At 39.6% G+C, this 25785-nt stretch overlaps 2 protein-coding genes across 10 annotated transcripts in view; both read left to right on the plus strand.

Moving 5' to 3' along the window:
* The first annotated feature begins 641 nt into the window (after positions 1-641).
* On the plus strand, positions 642-14026 carry LOC127446145 (cyclic AMP-dependent transcription factor ATF-7-like). Of its 5 annotated transcripts, none has more exons than XM_051706833.1 (12): positions 642-717; positions 1550-1625; positions 2135-2231; positions 5905-6035; positions 6202-6360; positions 6494-6648; positions 7014-7107; positions 9081-9200; positions 9378-9473; positions 9947-10135; positions 12129-12231; positions 12337-14026. In XM_051706833.1, the coding sequence occupies exons 2-12, from the start codon at positions 1578-1580 to the stop codon at positions 12522-12524; spliced, it is 1380 nt and encodes a 459-aa protein (XP_051562793.1). In that variant the 5' UTR covers positions 642-717; positions 1550-1577; the 3' UTR covers positions 12525-14026. The 5 variants fall into 5 exon arrangements, with proteins under 5 accessions (XP_051562793.1, XP_051562794.1, XP_051562795.1 ...); XM_051706834.1 differs by having other exon boundaries at positions 678-756; XM_051706835.1 differs by lacking the exon at positions 642-717 and adding an exon at positions 764-1244.
* A 3217-nt stretch (positions 14027-17243) lies between these two features.
* The window catches only part of LOC127446134 (disco-interacting protein 2 homolog B-A-like), a 61943-nt gene continuing 53401 nt past the window's right edge, over positions 17244-25785 (plus strand). For all 5 annotated transcript variants that reach the window (XM_051706810.1, XM_051706812.1, XM_051706811.1 and 2 more), the window contains exon 1: positions 17244-17466. In XM_051706810.1, the coding sequence (XP_051562770.1) occupies positions 17382-17466 (85 nt within the window). In that variant the 5' untranslated portion in view covers positions 17244-17381. The remainder of the gene's footprint in view (positions 17467-25785) is intronic.

The raw sequence follows: 25785 nt of genomic DNA on the forward strand, positions 1-25785 counted from the left end.
CTGAATATTCAAAACCGGGAAAAGATTGCGTCTGGTATATGCTGTTGAATGTTCAGCAGTTCGTCTCTGGTAAAATTGACTGGAAAAAGATTAATAAACACAGGACAAACAAACAAAAACAACAAAACAATAGAAGCGCTCCACACCGAGGCAGCCATCCGCGGCGCTATCATGATGTATCAATCACACACAAACAAAATGGAAACACCTGCTCAAGAACTGGAGATGTGTCTTCTGTATAAGACACTTACCTGATGAAAGCAATTTCAAAAAGTGGACATGTCCCACCCATCCCACCCGCAAATGACGCCTATGCACTTTATGTTGGTTTGTGAATAAAAGCTATAATGGTATTGCATTGATTGTAAAAAATGAGAACAAGCATTTTTAATAGTCAAAGAAATGCATTTTGCCATGGAATGCAATTCTGTTTTTAATGATCTGTATATCAATGTGCATTTAATGGCAATATGCATTCCATCATGCTTAAGAAAAGCTTTAAGACCATGTCCTTTCTTCATCTGTAATCCCTGCGTTTTGTGTGCAAAGTACAGAGATACGTACTGCCCCGGATTTGTCATCACCACTCCAAATCTGTTACGTAACGATTTAAATCCGGTTTGAGTATTACCTCAACATCTCGCGAGACTTACGTTGTGCGAGCTCGCTGGATGAAGGAGCTCCAAAGGTGGGAACGCGGAGAGAGGGAGGAGCAGGGTAAGTTTGTAAACACTGAAGCATTTGGATGAGAAACAGGTGATATGCAGCACATTCGGGTTATCTGATGCAATACAATTTAGTCCTTTCAAACCTAACTGCACTGTTTACGCTGCACGCGACTCGACACAATTAGAACACTCCCATTATAATGAGCGACATCCTCGCGCGTTCGCGTTCCGGACAGCTTCGTTGATTCAGGGCGCGTTCTTGTTTTGTCGCGTCGCTCGCTAGTAGTATAGAATGTGTTTTACAGCCAGTTGGCTCATGTGTGGATAGCATTAGCCTGTTAGCTTACACCAAAATCATATAAACGAGACGCACGGTGCGCCAGGATTTAAGAGACCCTGCGGCTTGTTATTGTCTTGTTAAAATGACTGTTATTGCTTTATTACATGACATTGGCAACGAATTCTGTTGTAGAGATCTTTCTGGAATGACTAATAGAGAGGAAACGCATGCTAGCTAGCTCTATGTAGTGTGAAAGGCTGTTGGGTGTACGAGCAGGTTTAATTCAGCGGAAAGAGGTGATATCAGACAATAGTCAAATGAAAAGCGTCTTATCATGTAGTCATCATGCAGATTATGCAATCAGTTGAACACAGCAGGCCTCTCTATGCTGAGCAGTGAAGGCTCGTAGAGTGGCATTCCTGTCATCTGCCAAAAAACTGTAGCTACAATAATTCAAATGCCAAATTTGGGAAGAATTGACATTGGTGTATTGATGATCAGATGATGAATTGAGATGAAGTTACTGAAAATAATAGAAACTAGTCTTAAGTCTTGGGCCTCATAAAACAAATAATAACTATTTTCTCTGGATGGTCTTTAGAAGTGTCACAGGAAGTAGTTGATCTAAAATGGGAGACGATCGACCTTTTGTCTGCACTGCTCCAGGCTGTGGACAGGTAAGAGTTCTCTTTTTTATTGTGTCACCCTATTCTGCTGTTTCTCTTTCCCAATTCCCCCTTATTTTTTGCATTCTTGCCCATCCCCTCTGTCTGCATATGATATACAGTATATAACTCCTGTGCAGCCCAGATCCTTCGGTACCAAACAAGACTGTAACATGATGTCCCCCTAAATGTCTATGTTGGATACATCCCAGGTCCATAACATATTCTTGGGGGTAGAGGTAGATTTTTGGCCCTAAACTTTTATTCTGAAATCATACCAGCTGTTTAATCCCAGCCTTTACTGAGCTACTGTAAGAAGCTCCCATAGCACTGCATAACTGGATAACATAAGCCGTAATCAAAACACCAGATGGCCTGATGTCACCCACTGCATCTGTCACATTCTTCCATCTGATTTGAATATAGACCAGGAAGCAAAAGTACACTCAAATTGACTGAAGTAAGAGCAAAATACCAATGGGCTTATGCATGTGTCTCTGTCAATGTCTCTCTCACATCAGAGGTTCACCAATGAGGACCATTTGGCAGTGCATAAACATAAACATGAGATGACACTGAAGTTTGGACAAGCCAGAACAGACACAGTTATCATAGCAGGTATGCATAAATGTGGTTCTGTTTGTTCAGATTGCTTCTCCTAAATATATTTTTGTTCTCAAATTGTATTGATTACAAAGGTAACAAAACATTACTGAAATTCTCTTTAGAGAATGTATGATCACGTCCTGTCATTGGACCTATAGCATTGTTGGGGAAGCTACTTTAAAACTGTAGCTTCCCAAGCTACAAGCTACTCGTAACTCAAGCTACAAGCTACTCATTACTTAAAGTAGTTAAACTACAGTCAAGCTACTCTTTTAAAAAAAGTAGTTAGCTACACTACAACTACTAACAAAAAGTAGCTACATTGACAATATTTAAAGAAGAAAATATTATTAGTAGTGCTGTCATTCAATTAACATTTTTAATCATGAGTAATCAAAATTTTTCATAGTTAATCACGATTAATCGCAGATTTTGAAAGTGCTGAAATTTTACTATTTATACTTCCTTTCCTGTCAAAATGCATTTATTTCCTTCTTAGGTTAGAAAACCAAACAATATGTAACAACAATGCTTTATTAACATTTTCAAAACAAAGCCTTCCACAGTATAAAGATAGACATTAAACATTTCCCAAAGTCTAAGTGGGAGGTTGACTAATTGAAAGAACTAGTCTCCCCATAGGTTTGCAGTGCAAATGTAATCTCTTAAACTCTCATCTTCCACAATATTAATTATCTGGCTGACTGTGGCTATCCACTTTGCTATAGCAGTCGTGAGGCCGCATTCATGATAGCACCAACGCCATCATCAAGCGGCACTTTGAATTCCACATGAAAAGCGCTGCAGATGTCTTGTTTTCTTTTTGTCTGAAAACAGTAGTAAACAATGGAGAATGTGGCAACTAGTGAAACTTTAGTGAAGACAGCACCTTGCAAATGTTGAGTTGAATGTTTTACCATCACCCACGCTGTGTGAATATGTTAATTATTTTAGATACAAGTGTTAAACTGAGTGGTAACACATCACGTGCGTTTGAAACGTCACTTCCATCAGCTGTTAAACGGCGAATGCTTCTATGTAGTAAAAAAAATGTTGTGTTCCTTTTGGGACCATACTACACTTTGAAAATGTATATGCTACAAGGCTGAGTGCATAGTGTAGTGTCATTTGAGACATAGCTTGTGTGTTTGTTTGTTGTGTCCGTCAGTGCAATAATGTCCCCAGACACATTGCTAAGGTTCTGCCCTATTCCAACCAATGTTCAGAACTCATACGGAGCTGAGTGTCAAAATCTAATGTCAAATTGGGAAATGCGTTAATAGCATTAAAGAAAAATGTACACATTAAACATTTGAAATTAATCGCATGCATTAACGGCTTAATTTTGACAGCTTTAATTTTTTGATGTACAGTTGAAGTCAGACGTTTACCTTAGCCAGATACATTTAAACTCAGTTTTTCACAATTCCTGACATTTAATTGTAGAAAACATTCCCTGTCTTAGGTCAGTTAGGATCACTAGTTTACTTTAAGAATGTGAAATGTCAGAATAATAGTAGAGAGAATGATGTATTTCAGCTTTTATTTCTTTCATCACATTCCCAGTGAGTCAGAAGTTTACATACAATTTGTTAGTATTTTGTAGCATTGCCTTTAAGTTGTTTAACTTGGGTCAAACATTTTGGGTGGCCTTCCACAAGCTTCTCACAAGAAGTTGCTGGAATTTTGGCCCATTCCTCCAGACAGAACTGGTGTAAATGAGTCAGGTTTGTAGGCCTCCTTACTCGCACACGCTTTTTCAGTTCTACCCACACATTTTACATCAGATTGAGGTCAGGGCTTTGTGATGGCCACTCCAGTACCTTTACTTCATTGTCCTTAAGCCATTTTGTCACAACTTTGCAGGTATGCTTGGGGTCATTGTCCATTTGGAAGACCCATTTGCTACTGAGCTTTAACTTCATGGCTGATGTCTTGAAATGTTGCTTTAATATACCCACATAATTGTTCTTCATTTTGATGCCATCTATTTTGTGAAGTGCACCAGTCCCTCCTGCAGCAAAGCACAACATGGTGCTGCCATCCCCATGCTTCACGGGTGGGATGGTGGTCTTCGGCTTGCAAGCCTCACCTTTTTTCCTCCAAACATAATGATGTTCATTATGGACAAAAAGGTCAATTTTTGTTTCATCTGACCAGAGGACATTTCTCCAAAAAGTAAGATCTTTGTCCCCATGTGTACTTGCAAACTGTAGTCTGGCCTTTTTATGGCGGTTTTTGAGCATTGGCTTTTTCCTTGCTGAGCAGCCTTTCAAGTTAACCATGGTATTTTTAGTAGAATCACAGTAGTCACAAGTTAACCATGTTACGACAATATTACTACAGTAAAACCATGGTTGCTGTATTGATACTGCAATATTACTGTAGTAAAACCATAGTTAATTGTTTCTAAACCATTTCTTTCTGCCAAAAAAACAAAATAAAAACACGATTACTACAATATTACTATAGTAAAACCATGATTTTGACAACATGGTTTATATACAGTCATGGTTAGTACAGTAATATTATAGTAAAACCATGATTAATTTTAGTAAGGTTTAAACAAATTGGGTGACTAAATTAAACTGAACATAAATGTATGCTTGATATACACTAATAAACTAGAAAATGGCTAAATTGGAATATATAGTGATAAACAGCTGCAATGCACTAAATATTTAGCTTCTATAATGACAAAAGCTGTATCCCAAATATTGCACTGTACACTATGCACTTACAATATACACTATGTACTCAACCATGTGTATAAGAATATTCAAAGTCTAGTATCATCCCAAATGGAACAGTAAAGTTTTTTTACTACACGGAAGCAATCGTTGTTTTCCAGCTAACAGAAGTGATGTTTCAAATGCACGAGATGTGTTGCCTGCTAGTTTAGCACGTTAGCCAATTTTTGTTCAATACTTTAATCTCAAATAATGTTCATATTCATACAGTGTGGGTTGTAGTAAAGCATTAGACTCATATTTGCAAGGTGCTGTCTTCACAAAGTATCGCTAGTTGCCTTTATCACATCCTGTGAAGACGCGTTTCTGCCTTATTTAGCAGCTCAAGTCTAGCAAACTTTTTTATATTTGCAGTTTTTTAATTATTGTAAATGTATAACATTATACTTTGTATTATTATATTACCCTGGAATAAGTAAAAAAATAAATAAAAAAAGTTACCACAGCTGCTATGAGGTTTCTAATACAGCTACTAAAGGAGTGACAGAAAATTTGGACTCTTTCTCTCTTCTGACTTCTGTAATCCACCGCTCTCTATTTTTTTTTTTCTTCTTTTGGAAAGTTGTGAAAGCATAATAGTGGATTTTTTTCATAATACTAAATGGCGTAGAACAGTGCAGAAGTGTGCGATTTAAGACGCACCTAAAGTTTCGGTGAATGTGTATACTCCAGCAGCTCCATTGCTGTTCGCAACACATTTTGGCAAATGTACCGTTTTGTGATGCCACAGTGCTACTTGTTGCAAAATGTAGCTTATTACTGGAAAACCTAATGTACGTTATTGTGAAAATAGCTGAACTATTGTCACCCTACTGAAAAATATAGTTAAGTTAGTAGTGCAGTTACTTTTAGTTAACTTCTCCCACACACTGACCTGAAGACCTAACATTTAGTGTTATTTGATACTGATTTTGCATATGTTTGTGTGCATGCAGATCAGACACCCACTCCCACCCGTTTTCTTAAGAATTGTGAGGAGGTGGGTTTGTTTAGTGAGCTGGCTGGCTCCTTTGAACAAGATCTTCGCAAAACACAAGAGGTAGAGGAGAGGAGAATTAAGGGCAAGGTAAGAATGAGGAATGTAAAATTAGGAAAATCCGTATTATAAAAGTTGACTCGACAACTTTACTTCACATTCAGTTTATATATTACATTTCTAAATATAAATTTCTAGTTGATTGAGGGAAATTTGTTGTCTGTAAGTGACTTGATAGATATTTTTGTCTCACAAGCTTCCAGCGCTGCAGACGCCTACTGAGGTCAAAGAGAGGGAAGGGCCTCTTGAGATAGACTCGTCCCCTCTGGACAGCCCGGACTCCGCCTCCAGCATGACAAACAGCAAAGATGCAGTTGCTATGGCAAAGGACCCTGTTGCCATGAGGAAGATGAAGGTGAGATTTAGTGTCTTTTCATTTGGAGACAGATATTTGGATTTTAGATTATTAAGTACAGTTGAAATACCCATTCTAATCAGTTTTACTCTACTGAAGCATAAAATAATGTTGTGTATCCACACTTTTACAGGATTTTCCACCAAGGACTGCAGCAAGTTCCACCCCTACGCCGACCATAGTGCGACCAGGCTCACTACCACTTCACCAAGGATTTGAATCTATGAACCCTACTCAGCCCTCACCCACCTCTGTTATCACAAGGACCCCTCCCTCAAACAGACTAAGGTACAAAGATGCCAGTGGAGAGGTCAGCAACTTTGAGACAGAGAAAGAAGTATCATGTCTATTATTTATTTGAATTAATTATTGAAATGTCTGTCACATCTGCATGCCAAACTAACTCTGGCAGTAATCCTTTATTGTAGTTTGGTCTTTGCTACTTATGGGGCTTCTTATAGTGTTGAACTATCCAAATTAAATCACTGGTGTGACCATCTGATACATAGAGTTGTTGATCCACTGCATTGGCGCAGATACACTTTAAACCTTTTTAATTACATGAGTCATTTCAGTGTTGTTTACACCTCTCATTCCTCACCCTCTTTGAGGAAAAATGTCCTAAAATAGTACCTCTTTCACTCTGTTTTCAGCTCACCGTCTGGTTCTTTTCCTATGCTGATGCAGCTACCAAATGGTCAGGCTGTTCCACTACTGCCCAGTCCAGGGCAGACTTCGGTCATATCAGTAAGGATTTCTCCAGGGTTCGGAGGGTTACTTTTTAAATGTAATCTGTTACATTTACTGATTACTTTGCAAAAAATGTAATAACCGTGTCCAGTTACTGCAATAAGAAATGAATGTAATCAGATTATCTTTAATTACTTTTCAATTACCTCAAGGTCACATATGTGAATAAAGTCAAAAGAAAAGCAATATGATCTTAAACAGTTTTAATAATCTAATGAGTAATGTAGCTATTATTACATGTAAGAAAAAAAAAAAAGGAAAACAGGGAACTGCTTCCTTAACATCTTCAACTCTGCAGCCCCGCCATTGGGAAAAAAGTTTACTCTTAAAATGTTCAAGTTTCCGATTACATAAGTCCAGGCATATGAGGTATCGTTTGAAAGCTTAGAATCTGAACTTTTCATAGATAACCACCGCTTCTGCATTTGTTACATAAAATAACAAAATAAGGCCTGAAAACATTTGCGTCGCAAATCAGCGCCACCTAGAGGTCATGTGGTAGGTCATTTATATTAATATGAATATAAAAGTATTTAAAATAGCACTTAAATAGACAATTCATATATCAAATGATAGCGCTCATTCTCAGGAATGAGACTGTACAGTTTATTTTGTTGCCCTCATATCACAGTTTGAAAGATTTTCAAAATAATCACAAAGTGAAATGATATTTGGAAAACATCAAATACAAACGTCCCTTTTATGTGTCGATCACTGCTGCTGTAAGCCAAGAATAGCTTAACTTTATATCTGCTTTTACCTTGAGCCATTTTTTTACTTGTCTGTGAGCTTGCTTGTGTGAATAATCCAATGTTAAATCTTAGATGTCCAGAACAAAATATGCGGTCCAGCAGGAAAAGCATGCTAAACAAATCATCAGAAATATGTTATTGACTATTGATGATAAAAAGTTTCATCATTTCATCATCGCACAGAGGAGGATCTCGGCTTTCTAATGACACCTAGATCGAGCGTCTAGTCCACTCACAGGCCGAGATATTCAATGAAACAGTGGGGGTGGTGCATGAACTGAAAATTAGACTGAATGTCTATGGACGAGCACATCTGCGAGGTCTAAAATGCATTAGATTGCCATCTACTTTTCAGATCGACATTTTGTGACGGAAGTTGGAGGAAAAATATATTTTTTGTAGTACTTGCTGCCATATAGTGGAATTAAATAAGACTTAGGAGGGAGATGGAGTGAACAGAACCAAAATTACATGCTTATAAAGTTAGAACAACAAATAATAGGAAAACAGAGTATGCTCAAATATAAAGTATTTTTAAACAAATCATGTGTGTCCTCTATCTGCTACAAAAAATACAGTAAAAAAATGGCTTATGCATTAAGCAAATACAATTAGAACAGATGCACTGAATATGTATTGTTTAACATTAAACAAAATCTGAGAGGATATACTGTACATCAGATTCAAAAACCACTGCAAAGTTTGATTCTTCCATATATTGCAGTTAGCGTGTAGACTAATTGGCACCATTCATTTACTTCAGACTGTATTCAGTGGGAAGATAAAAGGCTGTCTTCATCATCATTATCATTAATGCAGTGCCTCCAGTGTATTTCCTCGGCTTGCTCATGATCCACAGTCTAACATCACAAGAAAAAATATAATTCTAGTTTAAAAAAATAGATCAAAATAGATTTAAACCTTTTTTAGTGTCTTATTCTTTCTCTGAGTTTTAAAATGTTATTTGTTAAATTGTTCTTAATACAGTTATAATTAGTATCAAAATCAGAAATTCTCTATTGCACTTTTTCCCTAAGAACTTAAAAAAAATTCACTTCATTTGTTATTGATAACTGACCATTTGAAAGCTTTATCTGTGTTTTCAGTAATTTGACAATTATGAGACCCTCACTTGTCAAAACAAGTACTCATTTGTTTTGTATTTGTATTCCTGTTTCTCTGTTAATCTGGTGTTGCTATGTGTGTGTTTATATATAGCTTGCCAGATCGTCAAACACAGTGCCCAATATCCCAGGGATTCCAGGCCCTCCTATTTGTGGAAGCAGCAGTGGCTCCTCCTCTCCGTCTGGATACAGTACACACTCTGAGGCCAAGACGGTGAGAATGCACACATGCACACCCACATGCAGTGCTAAAATAGGTATGCATGCTTTACAATGGGCTTATTATATAACAAAAAAAACAAAACAGATGTAACATCTCAAAGGTTTTGAGCATTAATTTACACACGGTGGTGTTTATTTGTGTTTGTATATGGGATCTGTCTCCCTCTAGAGGCTAAAGGCAGCACTTTCTCAGCAGAGTCCTAGTGGACCATCACCAATACAAAAAACAGATCACACTGAGACACCGTCACCTGCTCAACCACAGGTGCTCACAGACACCTCATACCCGTGTTACATGCATACTAGTAATTAATTTGGTCAAAAAAAAAAAAAAACAAATATATATATATATAATTTTTTTTTATTTCTTTATTTTTTTTAATTTTAATTTGGATGGATTGAGTGTGTTAATAAATAGAGAAATGAATGGGGTTAAATTGGGCATTTTGTACTGAGTGTATAACAAATAAAAATTCGGTCATCATTTACTCATCCTCATGTCGTTCCAAACCCCTATGACTTTCAATATTTCGTGGAACACAAAAGAAGATATTTAGCAGAATGTCCTAACTGCCCTTTCCATACAATTCAATTGTGGATAGGGACCAGCAACAGCCATGGTCACTTTTCCAAAGAAAGTTCTACAGGTTTGGTACCTACAGAATGATCCCTTTAAGTGTTCAGAAAAGCATGTTGGTGAAAAGCAATGGATCTGACAGCTCATTCCATGTTCTACAGGTATCCCCTGCTCCACCAAAAGGTGGACGCAGACGTCGGGGAGCAGATATAGAGCCAGATGAGCGCAGGCGCCGCTTTCTTGAAAGAAACAGAGCAGCTGCCTCACGTTGTCGGCAGAAACGGAAAGTGTGGGTCAGTGCCCTAGAGAAACGTGCTGAAGAATTAGCCACTTCTAACGTCAACCTCACTGTGAGTCGCACAGAAATGAACAAGTAAAAATAGACAAGAATTAAGAAGAATGATTTTGTCTTATACTCAATGTTCTTGAAATTTCATTTAATATTTACATATAGCAATTTTGATATATAAGGAATGTTCTGGGTTGAATACAACTTGCTTTATTAACAGCATCTGTGGTCTTCTATCGTTTACCACTAAAATAATTTTGACACTCGGCTTGTAAAACATTCAATGTTAATTCTTTGAGCTGTAAAGATGTGTAAATCATTCTTTTAAAGTTGGGACTACTTTTCTTGGTGGATGAACTTCTGGTTATACTGATGTGATTCCTGTGGGCACAGTTTACTCCATGTAAAAAGTAGTTAAACAGCATGTGTAATGTCTTGTGCCTATACTTTCAAAACAGTGTGATAATGGTGTATTTTAAGGTTTGGCAGACTGTGACCTTTCTGTGGGCGGGGCTTTGTACACAGCTACACTGAATATTCACAATAGAAAAGGATATAATTTTACCGGCAAGTTTTTTTTTTTTAACTCCTAGAGTTAAAAGTGCAGTATAGAAGAGAGGCTGTTGGCAATTAGGTTTCACACGTGCTCAACATCCACTCACACCGCCTTCGCCCATGTAATTTCATCATGCAATGGTAAATGTGACCGCACCTTTAGACTTCCATTGTTAGTACAGTGCTGTTAAAGCATTTGGTTTTCCAAACTTTGGGATGAAAAATTATTTTCTATGGTGGTCAACAGCATGTCACAGATGCTGTTGATAGAGCTTTAGTTGTATTAAAGGGATAACTCACCCAGAAATGAAAATTCAGTTATTATTTACTCACCCTAGAGGTATTCTAAATTCATATGACTTTATGTATTTTTTGGTACACAAAGGGAGAAATTTAGAAAAAAATGCACTAATGTCATACAATGGCAGTGGATGGTGACCACCTCTTCAAGCTTTAAAAGGATGCAAAAGTATAATTCAGAAGTCTTAACAAATTATTCAATGCAAGTCATGCCTTGCTCTGAAGGCATACGATAAGGCTTGGTGAGAAATAAACTGAAATGTAATCAATTATTTTGTTAAAATCATCACTCCTGTGCATGTTTGTGAGAGTGCACGAGAGCAGCAATTTACACAGCCCCTTTTTGCGAGATTGGGCATTTAAGAGAGAAATTGGATTGTTTTGCTTCAACTGGTTTGTGTGTAACTGTGACAAAACTTCAAGTGAAGAGAGCGAGACCTTGGTAGGTGTAACACACTCAGCCAAAATTAAGTTGTTTTTAACTGGCTAGTGAGATGCTGGCTTAAATGAACTGTTGTGACAAAGATTTTGGACCAGTGACAGTTCACAGTGGACGGGGCAACCCGGCGCGACACCGCAAATAGAAACCAAGCGATTGACTGTACTGTGTTGCTTGTCGCTGCTGGTTAGGACAAAAACTCTGATTAACATGTAAAAGACGCATTTTAACGTGTGTTGTGTCGCATCTGATAAGGACACGGTACGACTGTGGCTGCCTCAACCTCCTCCATCTCAATTCGATTCCCGAATACTGCAGTTTATACAAATTAGACTGATCGTGAAATACATCTCCTCTTCGACTTCAAACTCTTCAGACATGTTTTGTAAGTTCTGTTTTCTGGTTTGTGTGCATATGTGTTATGTGTTATTTGTTGTTTATATCGCTGTTGGTCCGGATGAAGAAAAACCAAAGCGAGTTCTCACTTGAATGCCTCATCTTGTGAGGTGTGGTCAATATCCACTGCCATTGTATGACATCAGTGAGCAGAATATTATTTCCAAATTTCTGCCTTTTGTGTACTGAAAAAGAAAAAGTCATATGGGTTTAGAATAACATGGGTGAGTAAAAAAATGACTGAATTTTCATTTATGGGTGAACTCTCCCTTTAAACCGGGAACATTTCATTGACACATGATCATGTGGCTATTGGAAATCTCAAAGTGCTTTACTGACACCGTTGTGTATGCATGTTTGACAGAGTGAAGTGTCCCTATTGAGGACTGAGGTGACACGACTGAAAGAGCTGCTTTTGGCCCATAAGGACTGCCCTGTAACTACAATGCAGAAAAAAGCATACCTTGGTAGGCCATCCATTCATCATCCATCCTTCCATCCACCCCACACATTTCTTTATATGTCCTAAATCCTTTATGCATATTATTAATCTTTCCTCTCTTTCCTTTTAGCTGCAGGAGTGGATGAGAATTCAGCGTCGGCGCTGGTTATGCCTGTTTCTGTACCGGCGCCAGTGTCTGTTAATGGTCTGAGTGTACGTGCTGCAGAAGCTGTTGCCGTTTTAGCAGGAATGGGCTCTGGTCAATGGAGTAACACAGCAAGAGATGCTTCCTCCCAATCACAGTCCACATCCAGATGATGAGCATGTCCTTCAGCCAATAGGAACTAAACATACTGTCAATGAGTCATTCAAAGGAGTGAATTCCCATACATTTCCCCTCAAAACTGTCAGTCACAAGGTGTTTATTAATGCCTCTCAAGTGACAAATGGGAACAAATATTACCACGCCTTGACCACACCCTGCTCACCAATAGCCAATCACAAACTGTCCCTTGGCTGAGTGGCAAAACAGCATTGCCTGTCATAGGATGCCACTCTCAGACTGCACAGACTTGGAAGCACTGAAGTGAAAGTCTGCTCTTCTGTCTTCTCTATAAGATATACACTTGGATATACACTCTCAGTAATGCATTCAGTTGATATTTTGTCTTGTTTGCAGATCTTTTTTCATTTGGCATCTTTTTCAATTGTTTTTCTAATATAATGATTCATTGCATGATTCTGGCCACATTAGAAAGATGATTACTTCACTATGCAGATAAGTTTTAACACCTTCTCACTCTCTCTTGCTATTGCTGTTGCTATCTCACACATACTCGCTCTCGCTGTTTCTCTCATTTCTTGCAATGTCCCTCTCTTCCTTTCTGTCAAGGGCGTAGATTTGGCTTGAACATTGGGGGGTTGCAGCGTGAAGTATCTACATGGTATTGATCATGGCATAAATATTGGGGGGGGGGGTTGCACTTGTTGTTTTGGTTTTTGGGGGTTTACCTCCCCCCATCCCCCCTGGAAACTACGCCCCTGCTTTCTGTCCTAATTTTATTGTTGTATCTATAGTAATTTTCTCTGGTCCGTTCTTCTGTGGCTGTTAATGTGAAGATCCCGTCTCACATTAGCGTAACCTGGCACCACAGAATGGACTTGAGAAAGCTTAAGAATGGAGAGAGTAATATATTTTTATATATGAATATCGTTATCAGTTTGTCTGCATTTTGCAATCTATATATGGATGTAACGGGTTGCGTAACCACGTGGATGTGTTTTAGATCAGTATGATTATGATATGCTCTGCTGAAGTATAGTTATCTTTAACCAAAATACAACAGTCCTTTTACGTTAGAGGTTAGACCCCAAAGTTTAAGTGTTTCTGGTCTGATAGGAGGGAACACGCACACACAAACACTCTCGTGCGTAATGACTGTTGTGCTTGCGTTTTGTGAATGTATAGTAGTTAACTAATGAATGTGACATCCCATTTCAAAGTGTTTGAAAATGCTTTTAAGCGACATTGGGTCTTAGAAAGGCATTATACAAATCAAACATTATTATTATTTCTTTTCTGGGTCTGAAAGACTCTTGGCACCCCTGAGTGAATTTAAACTCTTGCACATAACTAACCCATAACTTAAGTTGTAGCTATTAAATAGTTCACAGATAGTCTTATGTAGTAGCTGAGTAAACCTGACTGCAGAGTAAACCCTACCTATCAAATGCTTTTAAATCATATAATCTGCATTAGTTTAAGCCTGCCTTTTAACCTAACCTCTTCAAACATGTTTTTTTTTTTTTTTTTTTTTAAATCCAACTTTCAATATTTGGGTTTGGACAGGTTTTGGTCTCAACATCTTTATTCCTCTCATAATGTATTTTGCTTGAATGGTGTGTCAACTATCTAGGTTTTATTTTTCATTATCCAGCCTGTCATATCAGTTTCTGCCATTGCCTCTGGATTTATCATGTTTGGATGTTGAACGTACTGCTTTTCACAGTGTGTATACTGTAACTCGCTGATCCCAGATTGTGTAATGTGACAGTAAAGCCCTTAAACTAGAGATGTAAATATGAAATGAGTGTCAGCATACAAACATTGCTTACTGTATGATGATATTGACTAACTGAAATAGTCCTTAAGAAATGTTATAATTAAACGTTAATGGATCTCTAGACTTCTGTATATGTAATGATATGGATTGTGCTGTTTTTGTGCAAGTTTTAAAAGAAATTATTTGATTATGAAAGTGTTTTATCCTTTGTGTATATAGAAGTGGTACAGTCTTACTCGTTCTTGTGTAAACGACTGGGCTGTGTTTATGGAATAGCTTGGATGAGGTACATAAGCATTGTGTTGTGTGTCAGTGTGGGCAATATATTATAAACATGTTATAGATGTTGTGTAATGCCTTTCAGTGGGATTGTCTAGAGGCAAAATGTGATTTACACAATCAGGTTTTGCTTCTGGATCAGAATCTGTTATTCCCGGAAGAGCATTCGTATTAACAAATCATAATCATAGCCCTAACCCTAAACATAAAATGATTGGTCCTGGTTCTAGACTCCTGTTCAACCCTACCTCTAATCTATACTCATACTTTAAATCTGAACCTTGAGACTCTGCACCCCTTTCATAACCCTAATCACCTAGTCTCTAGCCCTAATTTCCATTCTCAACCCCAAACACTAATCCTGTGCGCTCGTACATGTTAAAGGAATATTCTAGGTTCAGTACATGTTATTAAGCTCAATCGACAGCATTTGTGGCATCATGTTGATTACCAAAAAAATTAATATAGACTTTTCTCCCCTTTTCTTTAAAAAAAGCAAAAATCTGGGTTAAAGTGAGGCATTTACAATGGAAGTGAAGGTGGACAATCTGTAAGTGTTAAAATACACACTGTTTCAAAGGTATAGCCACAAGACAATATGTGTTAACATGATTTTATTATAAAATCGTTTGCTAACCTTTTCTGTGTAAAGTTATATCCAGTTTTACAACTTTGTTGCAATAATGATGTAACGCTGTAAACCCCTCCAAAACGATGATTTAAAGGGATATTTCACCCAAAAATGAAACTTCTCTCATCATTTACTCACCCTAATGCCATCCCAGATGTGTATAACTTTCTTTCTTCTGCTGAACACAAACAGATTTTTAGAAGAATATCTCAGCTCTGTAGGTGCATTCAATGCAAGTGAATGGGTACCAACATTTGAAGCTCGAAAAAAGCAAATAATGGCAGCATAAAAGTAATCTATAAAATTCCAGTGGTTAAATCCATATCTTCAGAAGTGATATGATAGGTGTGGTCAGTGTTGGGAGGGTTACTTTTGAAATGTATTCCACTACAGATTACAGAATACATGCTGTAAAATGTAATTTGTAAAGTATTTCATTAAATTACTCAAGGTCAGTAACGTATTCTAAAAACTTTGGATTACTTCTTCAGCACTGGTAGATTTTTTCACTTGTTTTGACTATAAAAACTCTGCCAGTACAGCAAGACAAAATACACATGTTAAAAATACATTCTCTGAAAAACCTGAATATCTTATGCAGTGTTGTTTCTAAAACAAGATACATCTAACTGATCTTGTTTTAAGGATTTTTTGATATTTTTACAGGAAAACAAAAAAAAAAAATTATTATCAAGAATATGATTTACTAGAAAAAAAAGAAATTACAATCCAACATGAATTTTCTTGATAAAAAATATGATTGTGTCTGGTAACGTGCCATTTTAGCTTAGCGTAAAGCTGACAGTTTACACAAGGTTTATTTCTATTTCTTCTGCTCCAAACTTACTTCAGGCTTACTTCCCTGTCTGCTCGTATTAATGTAATTAAAGTGTTTCACCGCTGTTCAAATGCACTTTGGATCGCATCATTTATATGTATAAATGTTTCTCATCTGAAAGGACTAAATATTAAATGACACAAATGACAATAAAATGCAAAGTAATCTCTTCAGTAATCAAAATACTTTTTGAATGTAACTCTATTCTAATTACCAATGATTTAAATTGTAACTGTAGTGGAATACAGTTACTTATATTTTGTATTTTAAATAAGTATTCCCGTTACATGTATTTTGTTACTCCCCAACCCTGGATGTGGTTGAGAAACAGATAAATATTTAAGTAATTTTTTACTATCAAGCTCCACTTTCACATTCTTCTTCTTTTGTTTTTGGTGATTCACATTCATTGTGCATATTGCCACTTACTGGGCAGGGAGGATAATTTATTGTAAAAACGAACTTAAATATTGATCTGTTTCTCACCCACACTTATCATATTGCTTCTGAAGATATGGATTTAACTACTGAGTATTATAGATCACTTTTATGCTGCTTTTAATGCATTTTGGAGTTTCAAAATCTTGGCACCCATTCACTTGCATTGTGAGGACCTACAGAGCTTAAATATTCTTCTAAAAATCTTCGTTTGTGTCCTGCAGAGGAAAGAAAGTCATACACATCTGGGATGGCATGAGGGTGAGTAAATGATGAGAGGATTTTTCAATTTTGGGACTATCATTTCATTTTGAACTATCCTTTTAAGCAACTTTACAGCTCAAATAATACACAAGTTTTAACAGAAGAAAATGAGGGACTAGTTGAATTTTTTTTTGTTTTTTGTTTTTTGTTGAGGTAACCAACATTATGCCACAAATGCTGTTGATTAAGCTTGATTTGTATTAAACCCGTAATATTCCTTTAATCAGATGGAAATATTGAAAGTAGCTATATTGAATTTTGGAACTTTGTAACACTGCACTTATAATGATACGATCTTAGAACGAATGGCTTATGTTGACGTAAATGATCCGGGAACATGTAATAGTTCTGTAAATGACGTTTTTAAGCGTCCTGCAACAGTGTTTTGGTTAGATATATTCCATGAAGATAAAGATTTCTTCACACCACGCCAGAGGGAGCAAAACTGCCACGGTTTCAGACCACGAGCTCAGACTCCTCATCCCGAGCTGTGATCATGTGACTCTTCCCATTGGTCGGGATATTGTCTCTCGGCATGGCGGAGATGATGGAGCTTGGTCTGCTGTATAATAACATTAGTTTTTCTTTGTGAGGAGCAGTAGGTTTCTTTTGTTGTCGGTTAACCGTACTGCACCGTTCTTTACCCCCTCTTTCGGGCCGTAATGGCGGAGCGCGGTGTGGATGTGTCGGCTCTGCCCCAAGAGGTCCGGGAGCAGCTCGCTGAGCTGGACCTGGAGCTGTCGGAGGGTAAGCCTTTTAACAACAAGGGAATGAAGAACGAATGGGGATGAAAGAGGGTTTGAATGCGTGTGTTTGGGAGAATGTGTTTTGATTATCAACGACTTTAACAGTCGTGCATCCTCGATATCAGTATCAATGTACAAACATCAGGTTCCGTGAAGATGCTCAAATGTCGCCTCCGCTCGCCGAAACACACTGAACTCCTTTTCTGCGTCTCACCGACTCAACGACACATTTATGCACATTTTAAATGTCTATTCCGCTTTGTTTTGGTCTTTCATTGACATGGCATTGCTCTGATTAGTTTGCTTATTTACTCTTGCTTTGTGCAAAACGTTAACAGCGAAGCGATACGCTTATGTACGTGATTATTCACAGGCCACAGTCATTCTGCATAGTTAATAGAATTTTTAAACTAGTAAAATGTCCATATAAATTCATGCAAGATTAAATTAGTCAATCTTTGTATGTTTGGTTAATGGGGAGAATAAGGTTTGTAAACAATAGCTTTAATAATTGTATTATAATATATACTAAAATAATTCCAGTTTTCAAATCTGATTGGACAAACGTTTCACTGTTTGTATCACTCTTGTCTGTGTTCCCAGCTTTTCAAATAGTAGTGGGGATTTTATTCCATTTAATTCTGATGACATCTTTACGCCGGTAGGTGGCGACACATGCTCCTATGTTGTGTTATGAGTGAGTCATGGACTGATTCATCCATTACCAAAACGTCAAATTTGTGTCTGAAACTTAAGATATTCACTGTTATTTACTAAAAAGCAATATCACTCTCGAAATTTTGCTTAAGTATATTGCTATTTTTACATATTATGGGTATTGCACCATAGCTAATATTTATCCTAAGGTTGATTGTTTATTAATGAGCATATGTAATGAGCAGTACTGCTTGATGCATTGGCGCAGCTATAAATAGGCTGAAGCACATTTCTCCTCAATAAACACCATAAATCAGCATCCATAGAAGAGTCAATGAGAGGTCATGTTGATCTGGGGGGCAAATTTGAAGAACTTAACATAGAGCCAGGTGATCCATGTGAAACTTTTTTCCTGGGCCATCGAGTAAATGGCATTTAATTTAACAAATTATTACACTTTGGGGCCTGGATAGCTCAGCGAGTATTGATGCTGACTACCACCCCTGGAGTTGCGAGTTCAAATCCAGGATGTGCTGAGTGACTCCAGCCAGGACTCCTAAGCAACCAAATTGGCCCGGTTGCTAGGGAGGGTAGAGTCACATGGGGTAACCTCCTCGTGGTCACGATTAGTGGTTCTCGCTCTCAATGGGGCGTGTGGTAAGTTGTGCGTGGATCGCGGAGAGTAGCATGAGCCTCCACATGCTGGGAATCTCCGCGGTGTCATGCTCAATGAGCCACGTGATAAGATGCACAGATTGACGGTCTCAGAAGCGGAAGCAACTGAGACTTGTCCTCCACCACCCGGATTGAGGTGAGTAACTGCGCCACCACGAGGACCTACTAAGTAATGGGAATTGGTCATTCCAAATTGGGAGAAAAGGGGATTAAAAAAACAAAAACAAAACAAATTGTTACGTTTTAAAAAGTCCATACTGGAAGAAAATAAGAAATACAATGAAGAATTGTAACACAGATGTGATGTGCAGGTTGTGCCATGTGTGTCATTGTTTACATTTATTGTGTTGTTAAATTGTGACAAGCGGCAGAAGGGGCTCTGTCTCCTTGTGTTTAGTCATCTTTATGTTATATAAGCCTATCAGGCAGCAGTGGTGTATGAAAGACTCAGACGAGTTGAACAAAACCTTGTGCATTGACCTAACTGTAAAGTGAGAACCTCATTTATCTCTGCACTAGAGAGTCATTTCATACCAGCTGATCTGGGATCAGTGCAGTCTGGACTCAGTTTGTCTCCCACACAGCTAATCAGAGAGCAGCTGGAGGCAGATTTCATATGCTAGGCATTGTGTTTGCTTTTGGCTTCAGTTGCTGTTATTGATTTTATAGCAGTTGTCTGCATCATCTTGTGTCCTTGCTAGAGATAGGCAGATTACCAGTTTGATGTTTTTTTCTTTTATAGATATTCACACTTTTCTACTTAATTTTACAGGATTTACTACAAAATTAACTTTTTAGCCCACCAGCCAGTCAGATTTCTTACCAGACAATTTCTTTCTTTTATTTATTTATTAAATTGCACTTTGTTAAAGTGGATTTTACAGACATGAGAGAAAAATAAACAATACTGTTATCATGTTTAAAAGGGAACTATTTTTTTTATATATTTATGAAATATTTATTTGCCAGATAGTCCATTTAGAATTCTTTTTCAGATTATTCACGTATTACAACAAAACTAAATTTGTATTTTAAACTACATGTTGTCATATGAACATCCAGTTTGTAACTCTCATGAGTCTCATGAGCCTTAAGTACACAACACAGTAACAGTTCTTGGTTTATTTGGAGTGAGTCAGTTAATTCATTCAGCCCCAACTGATTCATAAGTCTTTTTAATTCACTAAAGAGAGCTGGCTCATAGATTTACTGCTAACAAGGGATGACCTTTTCAGTACTCGCCGATACTGATACCTGTTTATTTGTTTTATTTTTTATACAAATCCATGTCAACAGTTTATTTCAATTTTATCATCAAAATGGTGTCTACATAAATGAATTAATTTAAACTTTAATCAAATGAAAATATAACAGTTAATTCTCAACATAATATTGCATTATTTTTTTCAAATGAGGTGTTTTTTTTTCAGAACCTCACAGCACAATCCAAGTTATTTTTATCAAATAATATGCTGCATAACAGAGCATCAGAAGTGATAGATGCTGCTTAAATAATATACAATTACTATTGATATATATTATTAGAAGTAGTAGTAGTATTACAGTGAAAGCCATTTCTGTTTCTGTTTGTTTTAACAGAAGTTTTCATCCCCAAAAAAGCCGGTCATTATGTGACTCAAAGTGATTATTAAACTGCAAAATTCTGCTATGTAATTAAATAAATAAGTAGTCTGTATGAAGTGAATTAGTGCTCGCTCGTGGTAAACCAAGATAATTGTTCCCTGTGCTTAAATGGTTCTTGTTTAACAAAACCTGAGTGGATAGTTTTCACGGTTGTTGTTATTTCATCATATATTCGGGTCATGAGACAGTGCCCACGTACCCGGATGAAGTATGTCCGATATCTATTTGTAATGAATCTACAGGTTCAGGTATGGAAAAGGAGGAGACGGGGAGCAGTGACACGCTTAAGGTAGCTTTTATTCTCTGTTTTCATTTCATTTGAGTGCCGCCTTCTCAGGGCTTTCTTATTCCTGAGTGCAAAGCAACAAAACTCTCAATAGCATTTCAAACACTTCAGCTTCACAACCATAATAATAATAATAAAACACACAATAGGGCATGCCAGTCACTGCGCTCTGGTGTCGTTCTCTCTCTGCCTTCCTCTGGCGTGTTCGGCTGTTTTAAGGCGTCTCTCCACTGTAACTGTTATAAACAGCTGCTAGAAATTATGTCAACTTGACGAGCCACACCACTCCCTCTCCCCCGCAGACAGACACATGACCACGCCCCCATCACCACATACCCCCACCACCCGACTCAGGCTGGGGCAACATCCGGCTTGCCAAATCCCCCCCCACCCCTCATTTCTGGAGAGAAAGTCAGCCACAGCCATCTGCGCCCCCGGACTGTGGATCACCTCAAATTTGAATGGCTGAAGTGCCAGGTACCAATGGGTGATCCGTGCATTGGTATCCTTCATGTGGTGGAGCCTCTGGAGTGGGGCATGATCTGAACAGAGGGTGAAGGCCTGCCCACTTGATCGCCAAACACTCCTTTTCAATGGATTTTACGACTAATGTACAGCACCGGTCGCTCCTCCACCTCCCGTGAGAGCACTGCCCCAGCTCTCTGTCCGATGCATCTGTCTGCAAAATAAAGGGGAGAGAGAAGTTTGGGCATGTATTTCACTTTTAGAAAAGCCTGTTGGCATGACTCTGTACACTGTACCGGATCGGGAGCCCCCTTTCTAGTGAGATCAGTCAGCATGCTAGCGACGTCAGAGTAAGTAGGCATAAAACTTCAGTAGTAGCCAGCCAGCCCCAGAAACTGTCACACCTCCTTTTTGGTCTTGGGCGCCGCAGGCTCTCAGATGTTGCATGTGCCGCCACAAATCATTACTATAAATGATGATATCATCTAGATAATTGGCAGCATATGCTGTATGTGGCCTGAGAATTTTGTCCATGAGATGCTGGAATGTGGCGGGGGCCCCGAACAAACAGAATGGAAGGGTCATATATTGGTGTAAAACGAACAATGTGGAAAACGCAGTTTTTTCTCGGGAGATTGGAGTTAAGGGGCCAATAACCCTTTGTTAAATCCAGTGTCGAATAAAATTGAGCCGCCCCAACCGATTGAGCAATTCGTCAATCCGAGGCATTGGGTACGTGTTCAAATTTAGACACTGCATTCACTTTTTGATAGTCCACACAGAATCAGACTGACCCATCGCTCTTAGGTACCAGAACCACCGGGCTGGCCCAATTGATGTGTGACTCTTCTGTTATGCCCATCTCGAGCATTGCCTCTAATTCTTCCTGAACTACCTTTTGTTTGTGTTCAGGAAGGCGATAGGGGCGGCCACGAATCACCACCCCCGGGGTGGTATCAATGTGGTGCTCTATGAGGTTCGTGCGACAGGGGGGAGGCAAGAACATGTCTGCGAATTCCGCTTGCAAGTTGGCTACCTCTGTGAGCTATGACGGTGAGAGGTGGTCTCCACACGGGACCAGGGTGAACTGATTAGGTTTGAGCCTCACCTCTGGCCTGAGCTCCCCCCTCTCGGGAACTACCGTCGCCAAGGCCACAGGGACCGCCTCCCTCCATGATTTTAGGAGGTTGAGATGGTAAACTTGACGTGCTCCGCCCCATCCATTCGCTTAACCTCATAATCGAGATCTCCAACTCGCCTTGTGACTTCAAAGGGCCCTTGCCACTTGGCGAGTAATTTAAAGCTTGAGGTGGGCAGTAATACAAGCACTTTATCTCCCGGTGCGACGTTCCTAAGCTTGGAGCAAATTCCCCTGTGTTAACTGACCCAAAGTGTGGAGTTTTGCTTTAAGATCAAGAACATTTGCTGTTTGAAGGTCCCTCCTCCCAAGCTTCCCATATGACATCGAGCACGCCGCGCGGCCGATGGCCATACAGCAGCTCGAATGGGGAAAACCCTGTGGAGGCTTGTGGGACCTCTCACACTGCAAATGACAGGGGTTCGAGCCACTTATCTCAATTCATAGCATCCTCATATACGAACTTACAGATCATGTTTTTCAGGGTTTTATGAAATTGTTCCACCAGCCCATCGGTTTGTGGGTAGTAAACATTGGTGCAAATTGATTTAGTACCTAATAATTCGTACAGTTCGCATTGTGTTTGTGACGTAAATGTAGTGCCTTGATCAGTGAGGATTTCTTTTGGAATCCCCACTCGGGAGATTATTCTGAAGAGTGCCTCCGCAACACTACGTGCTGAGATGTTGCGCAGGGGCACTGCTTCTGGGTATCACGTTGCATAGTCCACCAGAACTAATGCAAAGCGATGGCTGCGTGCGGTCCATTCTAATAGCCCGATAAGGTCCATACCAATTCTTTCAAAGGGTACCATGATCAGCGGTAGAGGGCGCAATGGCACTTTTGGGGTGGCCGATGGATTCACCAACTGACATTCAAGGCACGCCGCACTCCACCTGCGAATTCCCTGAGGGCGGGGACCTCCTCCCTTGTGTCATCTTGATGCAGAACAGACATAGATGGCCCTGGCACCGCCTCTCCAGCCATAGCATTGCACGTCACACACCGAGACATTAATTCACAGGATCTATCCACACAAATTTCCCTTAATAAATTCTTAAAATCAGGCCAGTTCTTCCCCAAAATCAGCGGATGGGTGAGGTGAGAATTAATCGCGCCCTCCACTCTATGTTTTCTCCCCCTGAATAGTATCTCAATGGTAACCACCGGATACATGAATATACGTGAATATCCCTGTGCACACACCGCACCTTAACCCGATTATTTGTGCCCAATGCCCTGTCTTGTACCAACCGTTGGTGGATGGAGGTTTGTGAACAGCCAGAATCCACCAAAGCTTGATATGTATCCCCCTGGGTACTCACCGGTATCCAATACGCCCCAGCTCGATCGGGGGCAGCCTGTGGAGCATCGGGAATCCGGACCAGAGTGCCCACTTCAATTACAGGGCAATGGTCCTGGAAAAGCCCTGGATCCCCGTAGCTCCAACAGACCGGCCCAGGCCCCCCTCCTATACCCGTGGGGATGGACTCGCCAACCTGGGAGGGATAGCGGAGAAAGAAGAGAAGAAGAAGACCTCCCTATGTGGGGAGGAATCCTAGGCATCGGACTGCCCAGCCTCCTGGGGGCAGGAACGGGACGGAAAGTGGAGGGGCGGAAGCGGGGTTTGGGGTTAGGAGAGAGAGAGAAAGAAGACAGAGAGAGAGACTCCGGATCACTGCTTCCTGGAAACATCGCCATGTAGTCCTCGGCCAGCTGGATTGCTTCCTCCAGCGACGCCAGACGATGACTAACTGTTCCATTACCACTTTGTGGCCAGCAAACATTTCTGGCAGGCATCCCGGAGCTGCTGTATGAAAGTGAACGGGTGGCCATGTTTGCCCAGCTTCAGGGCACGGAAGAGCTGTCAGCACTGTTCGGGGGTCCGGCCAACCCAGAATGGAGAATGGCTCTCTTCAAGTCTGCATAAACGAGAAGGTTGGCTGCGGGGAGCTGTTAGGCCGCAAGCTGCGCTTCCCTGGAGAGTAGAGGTAACAGTCGGGCCGCCCACTGGTCAGGCGGCCATTCCCACACCTTGGCTGTCTTCTCGAAAAGATCTAGGTCCTCTTCGGGATCGTCAGCCGACCCCATTTTTACAAGAATGACCTGTTGGACAGCCGGGGTGGGCTCCAGGGCTGCAGCAGCAACCCCCTCGTGTCTGACTAGGCTCCGGAAGGCCTGTTGGTCCTTCGCTTGGGCCTGGAGCAGGAGTTGAAAACGCTGCTCGTACTCCAGCTGCAGCTCGACGAGGGCCTGATGTTGAGTCTTCTGGATGCCAGTGAGGGTCTTGATCACCTCGCCCAGTGGTGAGGACTCCATGACGACATGTCTCCTCGCTTCCCAGGTTTCGGCACCAGTGTAATGAATCTACAGGTTCGGGAATGAAAAAGGAGGAGATGGGGAGCAGTGACACACTTCAGGTAGCTTTTATTCTCTTTTTTCAGTTCGTTTGAGTGCCGCCTTCTCAGGGCTTTCTTATTCCTCAGTTCAAAGCAACAAAACTCTCAATAGCTTTTCGAACACTTCAGCTTCACAACCATAGTAATAATAAAACACACAATAGGGGCACGCCAGTCACCGCGCTCTGGTGTCGTTCTCTCTCTTCCTTCCTCTGGCGGGTTCGGCTGTTTTAAGGCGTCTCTCCGCTATCACTGTAATGAGAAACAGCTGTTAGAAATTATGTCAACTAGCTTGACGAGCCACACCACTCCCTCTCTCCCGCAGACAGACACACGACCACACCCCCATCACCACACTATTCATACTACTCTCATGCATACCTAAAAGAATGTACTGTTTTGCGGGCAGATACATATGTCAAATATGTCTTCATCAAATACAGTACATACTGTGACAGTATTCGGTTTCGGATGCAGCAAAACTAATATAGAAAGAAAAAAGCGCCCGCCAGAATGGCGCATGAAATTCACCAGCCAAATAGAACATTTATCCACATTTGGTGCTTTGTGGGTGTTAATTTCAGACCCCGTTACCGGTTCTTTAATATTGGATGATAGATGCCAGCTGGTGGGTCTCTTAAAAAATAGCAAGAAACAAAATTATTACAAACTTCTAATTCAAACATTTTTTTTCAAGATTTTTTTATTTGAATAGACTTATTTTTGCACAGCAGAGCATCACTAGATGAAAATTATTATTTAGTACAACAGCATTCCTGCTTGTGAGATATTGCTTAAATATAATTGAATTATTATTTAGCTATTATTATTATTATTTAATACTACATTGAATATTACATTTTACTACACAGTAGTAGAATATTTATGCAGTATTTTCTTCAATTTCACGTGTTTAGTTAAATTGAGCTTTTATTTTGGCAGAAAGCCGATTGAAGCAATTTGAGTTTGTATGTTTTATGTTTTTGACGAAAGCTGCACACATCCAGAAAAGCAGGCTTAAATGTGCTTATTAAACCATAAAAGGCTGTGATTAAT

Source organism: Myxocyprinus asiaticus, chromosome 9 (genome assembly GCF_019703515.2).
Source record: "Myxocyprinus asiaticus isolate MX2 ecotype Aquarium Trade chromosome 9, UBuf_Myxa_2, whole genome shotgun sequence".
NCBI classification, from domain to species: Eukaryota; Metazoa; Chordata; class Actinopteri; order Cypriniformes; family Catostomidae; genus Myxocyprinus; species Myxocyprinus asiaticus.

Excerpts from the sequence above, each read along its gene's own strand:
- LOC127446145 (XM_051706833.1), top strand. The coding sequence starts at position 1,578 with ATGGGAGACGATCGACCTTTTGTCTGCACTGCTCCAGGCTGTGGACAG. Across the intron at positions 2,232-5,904 it reads AGACACAGTTATCATAGCAG|ATCAGACACCCACTCCCACC; the intron begins GTATGCATAAAT and ends GTGTGCATGCAG. Across the intron at positions 10,136-12,128 it reads CTTCTAACGTCAACCTCACT|AGTGAAGTGTCCCTATTGAG; the intron begins GTGAGTCGCACA and ends CATGTTTGACAG.